The sequence below is a fragment of the Gordionus sp. m RMFG-2023 genome, chromosome 3 (assembly GCF_954871325.1).
Source record: "Gordionus sp. m RMFG-2023 chromosome 3, tfGorSpeb1-WG-v2, whole genome shotgun sequence".
NCBI classification, from domain to species: Eukaryota; Metazoa; Nematomorpha; class Gordioida; order Chordodea; family Parachordodidae; genus Gordionus; species Gordionus sp. m RMFG-2023.
Genome location: NC_088777.1, coordinates 44828365 through 44850604, shown reverse-complemented (window position 1 = coordinate 44850604; position 22240 = coordinate 44828365). Strand labels below are relative to the sequence as shown.

General features: G+C 26.8%; 1 protein-coding gene across 1 annotated transcript; it reads left to right on the top strand.

Moving 5' to 3' along the window:
• Positions 1-899: 899 nt before the first annotated feature.
• Positions 900-20588, top strand: LOC135927022 (tachykinin-like peptides receptor 99D). Its single transcript, XM_065462958.1, has 4 exons — positions 900-2498; positions 17945-18045; positions 19680-19770; positions 20283-20588. Exons 1-4 carry the CDS (start codon positions 1005-1007, stop codon positions 20415-20417), a joined length of 1821 nt encoding a protein of 606 aa, XP_065319030.1. The 5' UTR covers positions 900-1004; the 3' UTR covers positions 20418-20588.
• The last annotated feature ends 1652 nt before the right edge of the window (positions 20589-22240 follow it).

Genomic DNA, 22240 nt, shown 5'->3' with positions numbered 1-22240 from the left:
AGTAAAGAGGGATCGTTTTTTTAGATCTAGATTTACACAGAATTTTTAAATAAAAGTATAATGTTTTCCCAATACTTTCGGGAGTTAATGCTTAGGGAGAAATTTTGAAAACCAATTTTATAAATTAAAATATTTGTTCAATAAAGCTATAATAAATTTTTAATTTGTTCATTCAAAGATTGAAAGCTGTATATATTTTTATGATTTTCATTAACATAACGGCTAACTAATGAGCAGTCTAAAACGTTGCGCTTATAATTATTCTAATATCCTCATCTCTTTTAAAAGATTCCGATAAGTGAGAATTCCAGATCTACCCCCCTCCCCCCGTTATGAAATACGCATAAATTATGTAATCTCAAATATGAATCTACAGATCTACTTCGTTTGAGTAATTTCAATTAACCTTCTTATGTATATGTGTAATATCATCATTATCGATTGAGCATATAAAATTATCAAAAAATAAATTACAAGTTATATTTAAAAAAGAGAAAGATCTACTAGAGAAACTAATTAATAATTATTATATTATATAAATTATACCTAAAGTCATAACATAATTCACCAATAATAACATTAGAATCGTATTTACTAATTATTATTATATTAAAAAAGAATAAATTGTATTTATAATTCAAAAATGTGATAAATTCATATAGTTGCAATTATTTTAATATATATATAAAAAATCATCTTTGTTGTTTTTATTATATAATTTTATTTTTTATCATTTATATTTTATATTTCTAAAATCTTAAAATTTCTAACCTATTCTTCTAATTATAATATAAAAGTAGAACAGTTAAGAAAAGAAGGAAATTTTTGTCATTTTTAATTTATCATTTTTTATTAAAAAAAACTAATTTATTTTTGCATAAAAATGATTATTAATTTATAAGGGGAACAGGATATAATAATAATGAAAATTCTTGCATTTATATCAATACGCATCATCTATCCTTCTTTTGTTTTAAGAAAAAAGGAAAGGAGAATTTAGAAAAATGCTAAAATTTCTACCCTCCGGTTTGCAAAACATCTCTTATAAACATTACTCCGAAAGCAATCACCACAAGATTAATCAATTTCTGTTCACAAACATCAAATTCGATCCGCCTCATCATGGAAATGGTAATTTTTACGATTTTAACACCTATCCAGACCACATTTACACTAGGAAATGGGGGGAAAATGAAGTTGACAAAGATGCTCTTTACGAATTTTCCGTCGGCCCTCTTGTATTGATGTCCATACTTTACGGAATGATTTCGCTGACATCCATCATTGGAAACGGTTGCGTTATTTGGATAATACTCAGTCGACATAAAATGAGAACCGTGACTAACTACTTTCTGCTTAACCTGGCCATCGCCGATATGGTGATCGGTATGTTCAGCGTACCCTTTCAGTTTCAAGCCGCTTTGCTGCAGAGATGGGTGCTGCCAAACATAATGTGTCCCTTGGCCCCTTTCGTCCAAACCTTGTGCGTAAACGTTAGCGTTTTGACTCTGACAATAGTGGCATTAGATAGGTGGTCGGCAGTTATGAGGCCCCTAAAGCCTAGGCTTCTTTCCAAGAATACGGCCAAGATTATATTGATTTTATTTTGGATTCTGTCCCTACTCTCATCTTTACCCATGGCCCTGACTCTCAGGATCATTAAATTGAGTAATAAACAGATGCTGGATTCGGCCCTAAATGTCAACGCGAGTGAAACTTTCACATTTTATACGCTCAACCGATTAAAGTCGGCAAACCCAGACTTTACAAATTATTCACCACTCTACATTTCAAAAAACTCACCTCACAAACATATTCACGGCGATAAACATTTTGCATCTCTTAATCGAGTCGACTATTCGAAACCAAATTTGAAACTATTTTCCCCCGACAACCCTGAAATTAATTTAATGACAAAATATCAAACCAAAAAGATATACATAAAAAAGCGTCACAATCATTTAAAAAGCCATTTTTTCACGTCAAACACTTATATTTTGCCTCAATACGATTACACTAACCAGAGCGTTCCTATTAAATCCCATTTTATTCAAGACCATCATAATTATCACAAGATGATTCATTATAAAAAACGATTTAGCCGAAATAAAACTCATCCGAAAAAGTTTATTATTAATCCCTTATTTAAGAAAGATCAAATCCGCTACTTAATTACAACCTTCTCGCAAGGAGGAGCAAAATACGAAGAAAATAATCTACAGAGCAGACCTTATGATAAAGATAGTTCTACACTAAATTATGGCACAGCTGTTTCTCGATCATTTAATCCCTCATACAGAATTTTATGTGTTCCTATTTGGCCCTCGGATATGAGTCGCAAAATTTACTTCATATATCTCAGCCTCATTCAATATTTTTTCCCATTATCCTTTATGTTGTGCGTTTATTCCAGAATCGCGTTTAAAATCTGGGGAAGAAAAGCGCCTGGAAATGCTTTAGACGCTCGAGATAACTTGATAAATCAGAATAAGAAAAAGGTATCACTGAAGCATTTAATTTATTTAAGGGTAGGGGGGGGGGTAAAGAAATTTGGTTATATACTCAAATTGAAATTATATTCTCATAAATATTAAAATGTTTTTTTTTAATTTTTTTTATTCCAAAACCAACCATTTTTATCATCATTATCTCTAATTCGACCCTGAGTTTAATGATCATGGAGTAGCAAAATGATTTAGTTATTTAGAAAATCAATACAATAATTTTTTTATATATAAATATAAATGAGTTTTAAAATAATTGCCATCAAACCTAATGCTACCAGAAACAAGATAAAATATGAATCTGTAAAACCATCAGAACAAACAAATCTAGGAATAGTAGCCAAAATCTAAATCCCCTCTGGACAGAGTCCGAGTTAAAATCAGCCAGTTCTAATAAGATTTAAATTCATTTCCTATATTGATCAAAATGGTGGTTTTGGTTCATTTTCGATTTAAAAGAAAGATTATTTTGGTTATTAAGGAAGTTTAGAACAAGAACCCGAAATCTCGAAATAAATCTTCCGAACCATGCATCATGAATAAAAACCGGAAATCAAAATTTTTTAAATTTTTCTAGGAACCAATTTAAAACTTCAATTATGACTATCTTTTAAAAATATTCAAAATCGGATCAGAATTTTTTAGTCTAGATTCCAATTAGCCCTTTAAAGTGGTTTTCACTCTCGCCTCTATTGAAAGTAGATAATGCCGAAATTCTTTAGTATTGCTTAAACAACTCAGAAGTATATACTAGTGTATCGCCATGCGTAGATATAGATTTCGAGCGAAATTATTATTAGAAGGGACCATTATAATCTAGCGGGATGGAAAAGGGATAGATATGGGGTGTTAGAGTTATTTGGTTACAAATTTTGTTTATAATTACAATATATTTTGAAATCGAGGCAATGGGTTCCATCTTTTTTATTGAATTGTTTGATAATGATCTGCAATTTTTTTTATTTTCCTCTATCTTCTGAGTTTTCTTAAAAAATTTTGACCAACCTTCACTAACCTTATTCCGTATTTAAAATTACTTTTCCCTGACCTAAAAAAGATTAATAATCTGGGTAAAATATTAAGAAATCCATAAGTATAAAAATTATAGCCCTTAAGCAGTGTCCTGGTTCTACTTATTAATAAGCAGCCCGTAGATTAAAAAAAAATGGCCTAAAAAATAACGAGAAAATACAAAAAATAACAATGCCATCAATTAGTTAAAACCAACCAGAATATCAAAATTAAGTCGAACCAGAGTACAGCTTAATTGATGATTTCTTTGATTTTTAATAAAATTAAAGATACCACTTCATGATTAATTTTGGCAATAATCTTATCATGTCAAATGTAAATAGAGATAATGGGGATAAATTAAAGAGGACCAGAGATAATTCAATGAATCAAATGGGTGATCAATAAAGTAGTTTTCCCAGCAGTTACCAAATAACTTGAAAACTTGTTTCCTAGAGTTTGAAACTTATTTATCTATCGTTAAGCTTTCCTTAATAATAGCGTTTTTTAGCCAACATAGTGTCCATTTCGATAAGGACATTATTTTTTTTTTAAAGTAACTGTTTCTAAAAAGTAGTTATGTGACCTAAAAAAACTATAAATTCACAAAAATTCAAGGAGAAATTTATCAGAAATTCGGATGTTAGTAGGCATACTCTATATATGCTAGAATACGATTCTGGTAAAAATGGATGATGTTAAAAATGCTATCCTTATAAATTATTTAAATTTTAAAAATCTGCGAAAATTCCGCCCTCCGACATATACAAATACAATGTGTTTTACAGATGCGTATCTGTAACGTTCACATTCCTGCTAAAAAAAATGTTTCGTTTTCATGATTCAGAACGCTCCGTTACGCGATCCCAAAGAATATCTAATTTTATTCCCGCAATTTGTATTACATACCCATTTATTTACTCTATTATAGGACATTTTCTATGATTATCATATATATTTGTTCGGTAGTGCTAACATTAACTTGTGTGTTGAGACACACCTTTCAACACTTTATCCATTGAAATTTAAAACTTTTATTATATAATTGTTATAGGACGGCCAGCGCGGAAAATAAAAGTTTGATATATTTTTTTGAATTTCTAGTTAATATTTGGATTAATATACTATTTGAAAATATTTTACAATATGTGCTTATTTCTTTTATTTTAAGACCTGTCTGACTAAAATACTAAATCTATAAATAATATAGTAAATTTACAAAAAAAAATAAAATAAACAAGTCATTTATGATATGATCGATACAACTACAAATACACAATACAAATATTAAACCTAATTTTAACGGTTGTTGAAGAAATAGATAGCCATAGAGGAGAGATAAAAGCTTCTTAATTGACATTTGGAAAAAATATAATGTAGTGAGCGGATAATAATTTCCCAGAAAAAAAACCCACAATTTCTTTTTTTCTGAAGAGGGGAAAGTTATTTATGATATTTTTTTTAAAAATTCTTAACAGTCACCGGGCCAAGTCGGGTTTTAGAGATCTCTATGAAGCAAACTGGAATTAAGTAGAAAATAAATAATTATGTTAATATACAATTCTAATGATATTTTTCGGTACGTTTCGAAACCATTAGGCCAATGCTCTCGGGATCACCATTCCCATTTCTTTCTTCACTAATTTTCTCCAAGTTACGGTTCAATAAAGGGCTTCGAACCGTTAAGTTCCATTTCAGTTTAAATACTTGTTTGGGTTCGGTTAGAATTTATAACGGTTCTTCTAGGTTAGTTCCAGTTTTTATATATTTGAGTTTTAAAAAAAATTAATATGAAATCATATATTAATCTTAGAGCTTTTTATATTTTTATAATTCCTTATTTAACTTAACTATAATAAATAATTATTATCTAATTAACTAGTAATTTGCTTGTTCTCTATTAAATTGAGTATATGATGTAAAAACTATAAACTTGGTATTGATTGATATGAAGATAATGGCAATTTAATTGTAAAAAAATTTTAATTTGAAAAGAAATCACAAATTTAAATTTGTCGCCAAGGAAAATTAAAATTTCAAATTTAGGATTACTAATTTAAAATCAGTTATTTTTAAAAACCGTTATGAACCGGGTTAAACCGGTTATATTTATAAATTTTTCGGTTCGCTCTTTTTATATTTTCTTTATAATGCCTCAGTAAAAGTTGCGGTTCAGAAAGTTATAACGGTTCGTTCCGGTTTGGCGGTCCCGTTTGAAACCCTGGTACCGTATACCTTTTATTTATTTTTTAAATATAATATTTTAAAACAAGGTTTATAAATGTCTCCCATGTTAAAATCTTAATTTTCTATTATTATTCTAAAATCATATTCCATTTTTATTTTATCATGATTTATTATGTGATATTAAATAAGGGTATTATTGTCATTTTAATTTAAAATAATTGCAAAGTACAAGTGTCATTTTGGACATTTCTCCCCCCCCCCCCAAAAGGAACATAAATTTAAGTTTAAAGAAAAAAATAGATAAATAAATTTCCTCTTATATTATAATTTCTAATTTTTTTGCCTTATATCCCCTGCAAACCAGACTTTAATCTTTAAGCAAAATATCAACAAACAAAAAAAGATTAGTTTTTTTAAGGATTAAATAATATAAAAAAATGAGACAAATCCTTTTAATAATTATAATTTTAATATTATCATGATAATTGAATGTTTATGGGAAAAAAAAGACAAACCAATAATGATGTTAATTTTTATCGGTAAAACAAGAAACTTATTATAAGCAGGGGAAATTTTCTAGATATTAATATAAAATTAATAACACTTCTCTTATAGATAGATAGATTTAATTATTAATAATACACCGAACCAGGGGTTCGAACCGAACCAGGGGTTCGAACCGAACCAGGGGTTCGAACCGAACCAGGGGTTCGAACCGAACCAGGGGTTCGAACCGAACCGAACCGCAAAACCGGAATGAACCGTTATGATTTTCTGAACCGTAACCTTAACCGAACCGTTATGAAGAAAATATTAAAAGAGCGAACCGAACCGTTATAAATATTTTAAACCGGTTTTAAAAATAATTAATTTTAAATTATTAACCTAAATTTAAAATTTTAATTTTCCTTGGGGGCATTTTTTAAATTGGTGATTTCTTTTCAAATTAAATATTTCTATATTATCAACATTATATATCAAATAAAATATTTTTATATTATCAACATTATATATCAAATAATACCAGGTTTGTTGTTTTTTCTTTAAATACTTAATTTATATAGATTAGACAATTTATCTGTTAATATTAAATAAGATATCTTAAAATAATTAGTGACATATTAAAAGCTTTATATCCAGCTTATGTTTTGACAAAATATTTACAAAGTGAACAATTGACAATGGGCGATTTTTATGCTGCGTGGATCAAATGTCTCATGCAAACGAGTAAAGTAGACACTCCATTTGCCAGACTTTTAGTTTCTACGATGAAAGCACGAGAAATAAATTTCAAAAATGAAGTTTTTTGCTCTGCTATTTATCTCGACCCTAGATATAATGTATTTTTAACTTTTGAAGAAAGAGAGATCGCCAGAAAACATCTTTGTAAAACTTGGAACTTGATACAAAATCTAAATAATCAGAATAAATTCTAAATACTATGCCTACGTGTTCCTATTCGAAGGATAATTTAGATGATGATTTTGAAGATTTATTAAAGTCGCATGAAAGTCTTAATAAGAATAATTCTCAGGGCATCGAAAATTATAATAAATGTATAGAAATAGAATATATAATTCGGTCATTTGATAATATAGAGAGATTAGAAGAAAAGATACTAATCTTTTGAATTATTGGGAAAATGTAAAAAATAGTATGCCAGAACTTTATAAGTTAGCTATAACTGTGCTAGCAGTTCCAGCTATGCAGGTCTCCGTATAAAGAGCATTTTCAAGCCTTAAGTTTATACTCTCTGCGCAGAGAACTAAATTAAATCCTGAAATATTAGAAAATATTTAGTTATCCGTTCGAATTCTCTTTTTAAACCTAAATAGTATAGTATACATATTATTTTATTCATTATTGTATTTACGCATGTTTGTTTTTATCTTATTTATTTATGAAATAAAAAAAAACTAATTTGTCTAATTTATATTTCCTAAATTTAATAAAAATATCTATTAGATTATCATGGATAAATTAAATAAGAAATTATAAACTAAAAAGATTTTTCTCTAAAATTAATATATACATGGTTAATGATTAATTTTTTTTAAATTAAATTTATAAAAACCGGAACAAACCGAAAAGAACCGTTATAAATTATAAACCGAACCGAACCGATGTGATTTTTTTTTAAAAAAACCGAAATGGAACAAAACCTTTATAAAATTTTAAACTAAAAACCGGAACGAACCGAACCGTTATACAAAACGGTTCGAAACCCTGCACCGAACAACGCAAAAATGATATAAAAGATAATTAAAAAAAAATATTGACAAAATTTTTTTCTAAGAAGGAAGCAAATCAAAATGAGTTTTAATTTTAACCTTGAATGGCTATGGTGTGTAAGAAAAAATTATATAAGTATTTAAAATTTTACTTTATAACTGTGTAAATTCTTGGAATTTTTCTTTATTAGCAACTTTGTAAATTCTAGGAATTTTTTTTGTTTAAAAATTAAAATTATTATTGAAATTACTATATTTAATATCTATTTCATATAAATACTTTTTGCGTTTCAATTTCAAATATTCAATTGTAAAATATTAAATACATGAAAAGAAAAATCTAAAAAATAAAATAGAAAATGATGATTTTTTTCCTTTCTTTTTTTTTTAAAGAGAAAATGATTATTAGAATTTCTCTCGAATTTAAAGCAATTAACGATTTTTATTCTAATTATAAAAATGCACGTATCATTTTACCCTTTGATTAAAGAATATTTCAAAAGCATAAATCCTTGCTACATGATATTACCCCATCTCCCCTAATAAGAAAAATATATTCGTATACGATACCATTGCCTATGGTAAATAACGCGTGGACAAATTTTCAAAAACCTCAATTTGGAAGATATAAAATAAAGATTTTTTTTATAACGAATTTTTACAAATTCTATGTCGGCGAAAAAATATGCATTAGAGAATCTCCAAGGCTAGGCACACCCAAATCCTGGCAAACAAAATCGGGCTAAAAAATGAGCAATGAATCTCATGCAAAGTAGCCCGGCCATTTGCGCAATATATATTTCTAAACCTGCATCGGTAAAAATTTTATTTATCCTTGAATAATAATGCAAATTTACGATTCATTCACAAAATATTAATACCTACCTAGTCAGGAAAGCTTGTACAAATTTTTTATGGAGTGCGGGGCCAAAAAATTTTTCTTAAAATTATTGACGGGCTACTAAGCCGGACCATACCGGTGTCAAATGTATAAAAATTATAAACCATAATATCTCTGAAACCGTTAAATGAAAAGGTTCAGTTCCTTTTCGCTCAAACCAATTTATAGCGGTTCATTCCAGTTTATAAATTCATATTAGGTTTATTTCCTGTTTGTTCCAATTATTTGTTCTAAGTTTTATATTAATCATAATATATATTTTTTAATTAATATCTAATAATTTAGTATCGATATTTTTTTATAAATTAAAAAAAAATAATCTATAAAATATTTTTAAAGATAATAAGTTGAATATCCTTATTTTATTGTAGATCATAGTGAATAAGATTTAATAAATTAATAGAATTCCACATATTTGTATTTTAAAGTATTTATAACTTGTCGTTTCGAATTTGAATTTTTTAATATCCGTTCGCTTAAAATAATATCGGGTTGTTTCGGTTAGCGGTTTATTGGCTTGGTTCGAAACTTTGATATAAACATTAGTTCTTAAACATTTCATTTTTAAAAACACATTTATTTTCCCAATACTTATATTTTCTACCAATTAAAATACATATAATTATATTTAAAAATTTATAATTATATATATTATGCATAAAAAAAAATTTGCAATAACATTTATAGATTATGTTTCCATAAAAATCCTCAAAGTATAGGCTATTCAAGTTAATATATATTATAGAGGGTATTACTTTTTATTAGAACCTTAATTTAAAAAAATTATTTTTTTATCTTAATTTTTTTATACTTATGGATATGTTGGTCTAAAAAAAAATTTAGTCAATGGTTATTACATAATAATCTATACTGGGTTTGAATTTCACTCTTAGGGAACAATAGCTTAGTTATAAATTGAGTCAACTGACGTTACCCTATACGGTCTCCACTAGTGATTTTCATCGGACTTAATTTTTCAATCCGTCCGATCCCGAACGAAACTTTTTTTTTTACGAAATAAAATAAAAATTATTTGTCTTCCAGCCCGGCTCGAATTTACTTAAATATAAAAAAATATTCTACAAATAAAAGATATTAGAGTCGTTTCTTGGATTTGCAAATCTCTAGTCTTCACTTCTGTAAGTCTCTAACTCTGATTTTAAATAAATTTTAGTGAATTCTAAAATCTGAAATCCATATAAATAAAGCGGGGGTGGGGGATCAGAGCCTTATACATTTTTCCATGTTTAATAATCATTCATAAATATCAAAAGTTTAGTTAGTAAAAATAAAAAAAATTAGTTATAAAGTCATAGGATTCAAAATTTATAAAAAGAACAGCCTAGAAGAGAATTCTAATCAACAATATAAGTAGAATGACCAAACTGCTGCAGGGAATGTGGTTAGAAAATAGCCATATCGATAATTGGTTTGTTCTTTAATAGTTGGGAACAAGCATCATGTTATTGGGCGAAGGAACTGGCAGCCATAATGATCTGATTGACTTCACTGATGTGAAACTTCACATGTCTAATATCATATTCAAAATTAGTATTAGAAAGAAATATCTTTATTGTAAGACAGAATTTATGACTCAAACCTTCAACCTTTATTGTAGGACAGAATTTGGATCTGCTAAAAAAAAATTTATATTTAGCTTTCCGTATATTATGACACTGCCTATCCTGTATTCTTGCAGATAATGAGGGTCAAAATCAGACTATAGATAAACCGATACTGAAAGGTTAGATAGGACAGTATTTATCGAATATCTCTTTTTTAATATAATTCACAGGAATCACTCGCGACTTAAGTTACAATTTTCAATATTAAACCGTAATATTTTAAAATATTCTTCCTTTTCTAAACCCCCTTAATCATTTTTAAAATCAGATGACGAACAAACTAGGTAAAAATGGAATTCGCGAATAAGCTGCTTTTATCTAAATTAGGTATTATTAAATATAATTTAGGAAAATCAATATTCGGGTCCTAAAGTAGACTAATTTGGGTGGCCCAGGGACACTGCTCTGCCCGCTCCTGCGTATGCATTAGCGGTTATGTTTTAAAAAAACCTCTTAAAATTATTAAACAAATTAAATTTAAAGATAGTCTTATTAACAAATCATAGGTATAATCCAATTTAATATTATTATATATCCTGATATTCTACATAGGGTATTATTATGAAAATGTTAGATAATGTATTTTTCTTAATTTAAAGGTGTTATAAGCATTATTTACAAGTAAAAGGAGGAGAAGAAAGTAGATTAATGTTATATTCTTTTTGACCCAGGACATGTTTTTGGTTCATTTTAAATACCTTTTTTTTACTAATTTTTTTTTTCTGACTATTTAGCATCAAGCGTTTTATAATTTATTCCCAATTTTTTCATTTTGAAGTTTTTTTAAGGAACTATTTTATTTATACCATGTCACTTGTCCCCAATAAAATTGGATAAATTTTATAGGCAATGGAAAAAAAATATGAAACAATATATTTTAATGGCCCTTACTTTTATCAAAACCATAGGCAAGAAAAGGGAGACAGTTTACAGGCAACCATAAAGAAAGATTCTCAGCGGATTTCCTAAACATTCACTACTCTCTAGGGGGATATGTACCACTCTTATTTTAAAGTTCTTTTTAATGCTTTTTTATATAAACATTTTATTTTCATATAATTTTTAATAAATTCTTATTTGATTTTTCTTAATACATTTCCTTTCATTTTTATATATTTATACATTGTATTTTATTTCTAAATTTAAACCGTTTTTTTTAACTAAAATTATTCACATTTAAGAAATTATTTTTAATAAAATGACCAATTTAAGATTGACAAAAAAAATAAAGATTCTGTAAATGTTAATTTTATTTTTTAAATAGTACTATTAACATTTCTGAATAATAATAATTACGTATATAATCTATTTATCATTACTTACCGAAGATTATTGGAAAAATCGATATTCTAAGAAAGATGAACATTTTTTCTTATTAATGATAAATTACGATAACTTATGATAATGATTTAAGAAGTTAATCTATTTTTTTTGGTGTTAATATCAAAATTATGATAACAATAAATAATAATAATGAGTGTGAATATATCATTCTTATAAAATATTTATTGTTCCTTTTTTTTTGATTGATGAAAGGAATTCGCCTTTTCGGATAAATGGCTAAAGATGAAAGCAAAAATATCAGGGCTCAGAGGCGGACTAATGTTTTCCTAGGCCTCATTTTTATGGGGGTAGGGAGTACGGTCCCATACTTTCATTAGCAGGCCTTCGGCTAACTTTTACCCGTCGGCCGGGACCCTCTTTATGACTTGTTTATATTATACATGTTTTTCTTATTTCTTATATTTTTGAACAAAAATTCTACGATGGATTACAATATGACAGTTATCACATTTTTATTTTTTTTAAAAAAAGATTCATAATAAATGATAATCCCATATTTTACTTTGAGAATTACATATATAAAAAAATATTCATCTAACAAGCTCATACAATAACAAATATAAAATAATATTAATTGCATATCAAATTATTACTTATTTCACTTTTAAATCTACATTACAATACATCTTGCACCTAGTATTGTATACATATAAAATAAGACATATCAAATATAGTTTCCCAAATAGAATTTAAAACCCCAGAGCGCTGCAATTCGTTCCTTTTGCACTTCCACTCGGTAGCACAGAGAGCAATGAAATATGAGATGGTATTAAGGTAACTGTGCTACCAATTGATGGAATAAATATATATGATAAGGTAGTGAGTTTATTAAAATTGTGAGTATAGTTTATTTATACTGCAATATATATTTGTATATTTTTATTTTACGTCTAAATTAGTATCATCAGAGTTGAGGAGTACCGCGAATACTTGTATCTAAAATACAAAATCCATTTGTATCTTTTACTCAATATCTTTTTGACATTTTTAATAAGATACTAGTATCTGTATCTAAGATCCTTTATTATTAAAAGAATCTTATATCTTTTTCATTTTCTTGACAAAAGATACAGATACAGATTCTTTTTAATATTCATATTTAAAATTTTACATATCATAGTATATGTCTTATTTCTTCGGATATCTTATATTAATTTCCTTATTTTTTCCGTCATATTTTAAATATATTGACAACCAAAATTACCTAGAAAATTTACAACTCGTATTAAGATAAATAGATATAAAATAACAAGACCAAAACGAATATAAAGATATTTAATATATAAATGCAAATAGAATATCATTAGCAATTTTATGTAGTATTTTTTGATTTATAGGATGATTAACACTCATGGTAGTGAAAAAGAAGACAGACCCCAACTAGTTCAAATTTTCACTAAACCCGACGCTTTCTTTTAGAATGGATTTAAACCCCCCCCCCCGGTTAAAAATGAAAAAAAAAATCTAAAACTATTCAACAAAATCAAATATTATATCTTATTATTATAATTAATTTTTCATTAAAAAAAATATAATGAAATAAATATAACTAATGGTATAAAAATCCAGTACTTATTGTAATTTAATTTAATTATATTTTCATTTTCATTTTCCTTTTGTTTTTTATTTGTTATTTAATTTTGTTAATCGCTTTAAAAAAAGATTTAATGGTTTGTTTATTCGGGTTTTACCAAGTATAAAAATTTAGAAAATTTAACTGTAAATTAAAATTTAATAAGAGGTTTTTGCAAAGACAAAAATAAAGCAAAATTGCTATACTTTTTTTATATGTCGCATATATATTTGTTTTACTATGGAAATAAAAACATTAACCAGTTTTTGTCATTATGCTAAAGAATTTTTTTATACCAATGAAGGGATAATTTTTTAAACAATATTAATATATAATGTGTAAATTTTTTATATTATTCTATTTTAAACGAGGAAATCCATCATAATCTTGAGCTGTAGAGATTATATGATAGAAATGTCGACTTATAGGGAGTGTTCATTTATTAATTTTTGGTCGGGTCGACAAGCGGGAGAGTTACCCCTAAAAAAAGGTTATAGCTTCTTTTTTTTTCTTTTTAGCATTCACCTTTTCTGGTGGTAAGCTCCTTCATCTCTCTCCACTTGATGTTATTCATACAATCTCTTTTATCTAATTTATACTTCTTTATAGCTCACTTTATGGCCCCATTGAAGTTTTCTCCTTCCTTTTTTACGTTTGCCCATCACTTCCAAACTCTCAACCTTATTTCCTATGTAGTTTATAGGCCTTCTCATTGTGTGCCCATACCACCTAAGTCAGTTTACTCTTAACTTAGTCTTAATGAGCACTACCTTTAAACTACTTAGTATTCTTGTACTGTGCACTTTATCCTTTCTTGTTACACCAGCAATCATCCTCAGCATTCTCATCTCCACAGTTTGTAGACTTCTCTAGTTTGATTCTTTGGTTGGCCATGTTTCCGAACTATATAGAATAGTTGGTTGTACTATTGAACTGTAAATTTTCCCTTCCAAGTATTTTATTGTATAGATTTGTGAGGAAATGTATTCCATCATCACCTAGTGCTTTAAGGTATTGGAATATCATCTGGTCCCCTAGCTTTGTTGTTTTTCATATGCTTGCTTATTTTGTTATTGGTTGTACAAGGTTTTGACATGGGGAGTGTTCATCTAAATGTAGTAAGTGGGGATTAAAGTTGAGAAGCTCCTGAAAATATTCCTTCCATCTATTCATTATTTCTTTTATCATTATTATCAATTTTACATCTTTATTTTTGATTACTTTCGGAGCTCCGTTTATATCCCTCTAATGAATTCAATTCTTGATGCCAGAACAGTTGTTTTATCTTTATAAGTTGTTTTGCAATTTTGATATATCTGCCCATATTTTCTTAATTCTTTTTTTTTCCTTTAATATTTATTCCTCCATAAGCTATAAATAATTTTTTCAAAGTGACGTCAGTTTGAGGAATTTTTTTTTTCATACTCGTCAATATAAAATTTTGAGGATATTTTATGTGTCTATAGTCGTATAGCCCATTTATTTCTCATCTTTTATCCATAATTTCTAAACAAATCTTTTTTCTTTTATAAACAGAATTTTTTTTTATAATTCTATATAACATTTAACTTGACCGAAGACCGAAAACCGCGCGACTTTTTTACCTCGTCGCCAAATATTAAATCGATTATATTTTAAAAACAATAATGAATTTTATTTGTAAATCTTTTGTATATATACATTTATATAATTATCCAATTTAACTTCTAATTATATGCAATTGATTAACCTCGATATATTACATGTCGGAAAGTTATAATAATATAATACACAAATAACGACCTTTTAAAATATATAACGTTCTTTTAAAATATATAACGTAACCTTTGGAATATATACGATATTCAAATATAACAATCTCCAATCATTACTTCTGGCTTTCCATTTTGTCTTTTGTATGCACGCTATATCAACTTTTCTCTTGTTCAACATTGATGCCAATTCTCTCGTTTTACTTGTAAGCGTCCCAATCTTCAAACTTGCTAACCTTGTCTTCTTTGCTTTGACCTTTATTTTACTTTTCGCAGGATGGAGGTCTGCACCCTGCGCGTCGCTTAGAGGGAACGCCCTAGCTTTCATATTAATATTTTCATTTGTTTCCTTCATTTTGTTTATTGGACAGGGATCCTTAGCACCCGGCTGTCCAGTCGGTGACCGGGTTGTCATCTCTAAGCTCCGAAATTTATCTTACCATATGTCTTTACACATCAGTCATCGAAGAAAAACTTGGAAATGCTCCTTACCAGGATTGAACCTGCTTCCTCTTCGTCATTCTGTTTCCGAGAATACATCTAACCCATTAGGCCACCCCGGTGATAAAAAAAGAGTTTAAACCTAATTATGAAAATACGTAAAACCTTGCAGAAATTATAAACTTAGCATAAAATTGGCCAAAATACTTAAACATATATCATCATAACCGTTAGAAATAATCTCAAATTTATTTTTCTAGAGCACCATCATTCCAGTTAGGCGTACCGCACAAACATAAAAAAGATTGGTTTAAATTTTATAAGTTTGAAAAATAATTTTGCATTGTGGTTAACTCAGAAAAATTTAAGACTACTTTTAATTTGTCATAAATTACTCATTTTTGGTTATCAATTTCTTATAACTTTTTAAAATATCAATGTAAGAGCTACAGATGGTACTCTGGTTACATGCCCATTCCATAACCAATTTCTTTTTATCTGATGCGTCTAATGTCTTCGAGACCCATTCTAAGCCAATGACGCGCATGTTCTTGATGACCTAAATATTAAATATAATTGGAACAGAACACTGCAAGATTTATTCTACCATCATTTTAGTCTTAAAATATTTTATACTCCTTAGCTCTTAGAAGCCTATCCCCCTTTAATATAAAGATTGTTCGATGACTTCCCTCTAATGTAGATCATAATTGAGTGGATGTAGTGAGTGAGACCAATAGAGTAACAAACAGTCATGGAGGAAGAAAAAAAGGAAAATATATTCAAGATAGATTATATATGTCGTAGAAATGATCCATTGGGATTCAAAATATCTCAGTTTTAATTTTATATCAATTATTGAAGATTATTTTTAAATTTGGAAAATTTAATTTGACCGAAAATGTATTCCAGCATATACATGTAAAGTAAATAATATATTTCAGGCATTTTTTGCCGTTAAATTTTGTGAATTAGTCTATTTATAAGAAAAATATAAGTTAAGTATGGATTCAAATGTTTAAGGATAAAATTGTTCTATATTCATGTGTATCCCATACGTATTGGAAAACATTTCCGGCCATCCTATTTTCCAAATTTAAAAATGGCCTTAACTTAATGATTATAAGAGATTGAGCCATGGATTCTATATCCCAATATGGCCATATATAAAAATAATTTCAATTTAATATACAAATTATAAAGTTATGGCTATATTTTTTTTTATTAAATATTATTATTAGTATATAAAATTAAATGTTTAAATTTCGATTTATAAATATTTCTTCGAATTTTTATAACACCCACCACCAGCATAAACATTTTATTTAAATTAACATTTTCGTGTCGAAAGTCGTTAAAAAAAATTAAGATTAATTGACAAATGCGTATACATATTTATAGCATAATTAAAATTCAATGGTTTTTGCCTTTTTTTTATTAACTGTTACTAATAGTTAAAAGAAAATAATAATAATTTGCCTACTAAATAGTAATAATAAATAAAACTGTAAAAATTAACTTTATATAATAAAACTATTAAAAAATAGTGAACAAAAATTAATAGTTTATTCTAATTTGGTATAATATGATTCACGATCTAAATCGCTAAAATCAAAACTAGCTGAAAAGAGGAATTTTATAGGAATATTGCTCATATTTCCCAGAAATATTTTAAAGTAATATTGGAAATAATATTAATAGATGTTAGGGAACTAGGTAAGCACTTGTACTTAAAAGAATCACTATAAATGGGTATACAGAATTTCTAATTTAGCATTTGTATTAGCAATTATCCCAATATGACAATCGATAATTGGCATCTAAAAGGGCAGGGGACAATTTTATTGATGGTTAGGTTCCCTTATATATGTCATATTGACTGGGTTACACCATTTTTTAAATCATTCCATACACGCTATATTATTTTTTTTTTGAAAAATTACAAATTATTATTATTATTTTAATAATTTATTAAACTTATAATCATTTTTTTTAAAGTTATTGTTCAAATGACATAATTGAATTCATTTTTAAGAGATTGGAGGTCAATAGGATATATAGTCTCAGATCGCAATTAACAGGAAATTGCTTTGCTCAAGGTTCACTACATTAAAAAATAGACTACATCGCACTTTACAAAAAAATATATTTTGTCTAAATTATAATTTTATTCACTAAAGTAAAGTAAACATTAAAATATAACATACAAACCGATCTTTTAAAAATATTTAATTGTCACTCCATACCTACTAACTCAATATAAACATTAAGTTGGATAAAGTTATACCTGTTTGATTTGCTTATATAAAATAATTATTTTAAAATTTATTTAACCATATTTAAACCTAATTCTTTAAAATAACAAACTAAATATAGATAATCAAGATGCTTCTCATAGTTGTATCCATGTTTGCTTTCTGTTGGCTACCATTGCAAAGTTATAATGTGTTAAGCGAAATCATAACAGCCATTAACGAGTAAATTATATAGTACATTAAATAAATAATTTATAAGATGAATTGGTCAAGATAGCTTGTAAATAATCCTTCAAACGCGTTATATCCTATAATTTCATAATAAAATATTTTTGTTCAATCAAATTTAAAATAAAAGAATATTTTCTTCCTGATAATTTCAATCTATGGAGAGGGGCGGGTTATGTCTAGATTTGTGGGCTTTTTCTATTTAATATTTAAGTTTTTTTTCAGCGTCGCGATTATTGGCAATTTTCTCCAAGTCAAAGACCAATTAAGCTGCGCTGCTATTCCTTTCAATCTTTAAAAAAATACTTATTTAACTTTCATTTACCTACTTTTAAAAATTTACAAGGTTTATGGATCATTCCTTAGACATTATTTTTTTTAAAAATATATATAAAAAGTTGTTAATAATCTCGTTTATGAGGTCGTTATGGCCTTCAATTCAGGATTTATTCCATCACAACGTATCAATATATAAATATTAAGAGTGGATAATGTTCACAGAAAGTGTTTAAAATATCTATTAAGCTTTCATATTGACTATTAAGGTTTCATAATGTCATATAGTGTAGAATGTTCATGAGCTATGTTGGCAATATTTATATTTCTAAGTAAAATTCAAAAAGCTATTAAAAATATTGAGAATGTATATTAATCTTCTAATTAAGTGATTAATGAATTAAGCCCTTTTTTGAGTTTGACATTGAAGCAAATATAGAAACTTCAAGTTCACCATTTAGAACTTTTCACTGTCTTTGTGTAGATTACTTTCAATAAACATATACAAATATTATATTATTTATTTTGAGTTTGATTTTTAGCAGAATCCTCTTTATGTTATTTATTGATTTCAAATAATTAGTTACCCACTGTTCGATAAAATAATTGTCATAAGCCTCGTCATGATCCACTTCTTTAATGCTGCCTTTAAAACCCTGAAAATGTTAAAGGTTAAAACTGATAATTTTATCTTCTATCTTTTAATATTAAAAGCATTTTAAAAGCAGCGATAAAGATATAAAAACACATAATTAAGGATAGATTTCAATAAAATTTATTAAGGGGTAAGGCATGGGAAAGAAACCTATAACTCTACTATTAACAATGATAAATAAGTAGTTTTGTTAAAAGGCTTGTTTTGAGCCTTTAAAAACGGCCACAATATTTCATCCAGAAAAATATTAGGCAAGCCTGAAGATTTTGCTCATAGAAGGAACAAAGGTCTAGACATATATTTTCGAAATCTCGAGGTTTAGGCAATTTTTTTCTGATTAAAATATTGAGTTAGCCTTTTTTAAAAATCGGCTCAAAAAGAGCCGTTTAACAACACTAAGGCTATGAAATGTTTAACTAGTGTATATTAATTTTTTTAAGAATATATAACGCGGCTTAAACCAATTTTGTAAGATTTGTCCACAGGTTTAGTCATATTAAGTAATATAAAGCTGTTTTATATCATATTCTAAATTTTCGTAAACCATTATGTAAATTGTTCTTTAAAAATGTGAGATGAACAAAATTCAAATGAAATATTTCTAAATACAATTATCATTTTCTAAAAAAAAAAATTAACTTTTCTTTTCATATATATTATTTAGTATAATAAAAAAAAAAATTATTTTATTTTATAGATATCAATTTATCAACATTATATGGTTTTGCTGTCATTGGATAGCCATGAGTAATTCCTGCGTGAATCCATTCGTTTATGGACTCTATAATGTAAATAACTTAAAGTTATAATTTATAGTTTATCCTATAAAACACTGTTTTTATGCGATAAAATGCAAATTTCATTAAAAAAATATAATTTTCATTTTTTTTGCTTCTTTTTTCCGCAAAGTTACATTTAACCAAAAAAAAATAAAGATAATAACTAAGATATTGATCTTTTTATTATTAAACATGGGAATAACTTACTAAATCTTTGATTGCGAGTAATGTTGTTAAAAAGCCCGATTCAGGTCGATTTTATTCAAAATAACATTATGTAACCCTAAAGATTTTGTGCATAGCTGGCCGATGCTTGGAAAATCTATTTGCCAAATCTCGATGCTTACATTATATTATTTTAGATTCGACCCAAAATCGACATAATTTAACAACGCTAATTTGCGAGAATAAATTATCATTTATAGCTTTTCATAAAAATTTAATAGGTCTTTTTTACGCTTTTGGGTTTATTAATTCTTACTTTTACTCGTTTTATAAAAAGATAATTTTTTCATTTGCAGAAAAAATTTAAGAGTGAATTTTTACGTTTATATTGGAAAATAATGGGACGCAAAAGAACCGATTCATTTGCACTACGTACACGCTTGAAGAATCAGAAATCTATAAGTCGCAGTTATAACGAGAATGAAGATTAAAAAATCATAATTATATAATCAAAAATTAACTTAAATTTGTTTTTTTTAAATTCCCTTAAGTATTTTTTTTTTACTCTCTGCCTTTATGATATCATAAAAAATAATTAATCTATCATATTTTTTTTTAGTCCAGTTTAAAACCTATTTTTTAATTTTAATAAATTCTTTATAAATCCACAAAGTGATAAAAGTTCAAAAAAAATATTAAATTTAAATGTAGATTTCAAAGAAATGTTATGCAAATTTAAAAAATAAATTGAAAACAAGACATAAAATATACCATTCATTATTTCTTTATTGTACATATTTTTATTTCCAATAAATATTTCTATTTAACTAAACATCTGTATTTCTTCGAAAGGTTTGGAAAATAAAATTGTCCATATTTAATTTTCTATTTTATAATCAGGACCAACAATACAAACACTAATTTCTCATGTTTAGGGTCTTACAGTTATACTCATTATATGGATTGTATCGTCATAATTACATTTGAAAAGACTAAATATTGTAAAACTTATGTAATATACAAAATATAAAAGGTAAAAATTAAATTTATTCCATAATAAAATAAAAATGTAATATACTTGATAAGATTATATTATTATATTGTGAGTGTAGCAGACATCAATGTTTCAGAAACCATCTTCAAAATATGATACTTTATAAATTAAATATTTAGACATCAGTCGGTCATCCATTTTTTTTTCCAACATTATAGGAGAACCTTTTTAAAAATTTGTCCATCATATTTTCAATAAGAAAAGACGTTAAACAAAGATTTTAACATATCAAATACAATTGATTTATAAAACGGTCGCTGTAAAAATAGATTGACATAGAAGAGGGAGCTACTGACATTGGGGAAAAATTAAATAGAAGGAAATTAAAAAGGTAATTCCCCGAAAATTCGTATAAAAAAAATTTAATAGGCAAGGGCAGACTTTTCGTAATTATTAGCAGGCCAGGAAAATGGCAATTTGCGCAAAAATTCTTAACGGACCAGACTCTAAATGGGCTTGGGAGATCTTTAATTCTGATTAAATGAGATTTATAAGCATAATTTTCCATTGAAAAATAATAAAATTATCTCCTTTGAACAATGAAATATCCGATTAAGGAGTTTCCGAGTAAAATAATGTTACAAGTTTAATTATTAATTAATTAAATTAGACATTCAAATGCTCTCTTCATTTCTATAGTTAAATTTGATGATGGAATTTTAGTTCTTTCCCGAAATATTTGAATCCAAACAATTTCCGAAGATATAAGAAATATGTTAATAATTAAAATAAAACTTAATCCATTTTAATAATCAAGATTAAGGACATTTATCGATAAACTCACAGAACTTTGATATCTTTTTTAGTATTTTTTTTAATAATTTTTTTTTCCCCAATAAACGCGAAAAAAGGCCAAAAATATTATTAAACCAATATAAATTAATATTCCGAAATTATATCCTATATAGTTTCGCCTTCTTTCTTTCTTTTTATCATAACGTGCAAAATAGATTGTAAATGGACTCTATTTGAAAAATGAAAGGGTTACTTATTAGTTTCATATTTAAGCTTAATCATAAATTATATAAATTAATTCCTTGTAAAGTAGCGCTTACTAGCTCTCGTTACAAAATTAAAAGAAACCTGTTACTTCTTCAAAAACCTATATAGGCGTGTAAGTTTATCAATATATTTTTAGATGGCATTTTTCTTTAATAACTCTAAGAAATAAATTTTGTAAAATTAATTTTTATATAGTTAATTTTTTTGAATTTAATTCCCAAGATATAAAAAAAAAATAACATAGATGTATAGTGGGCA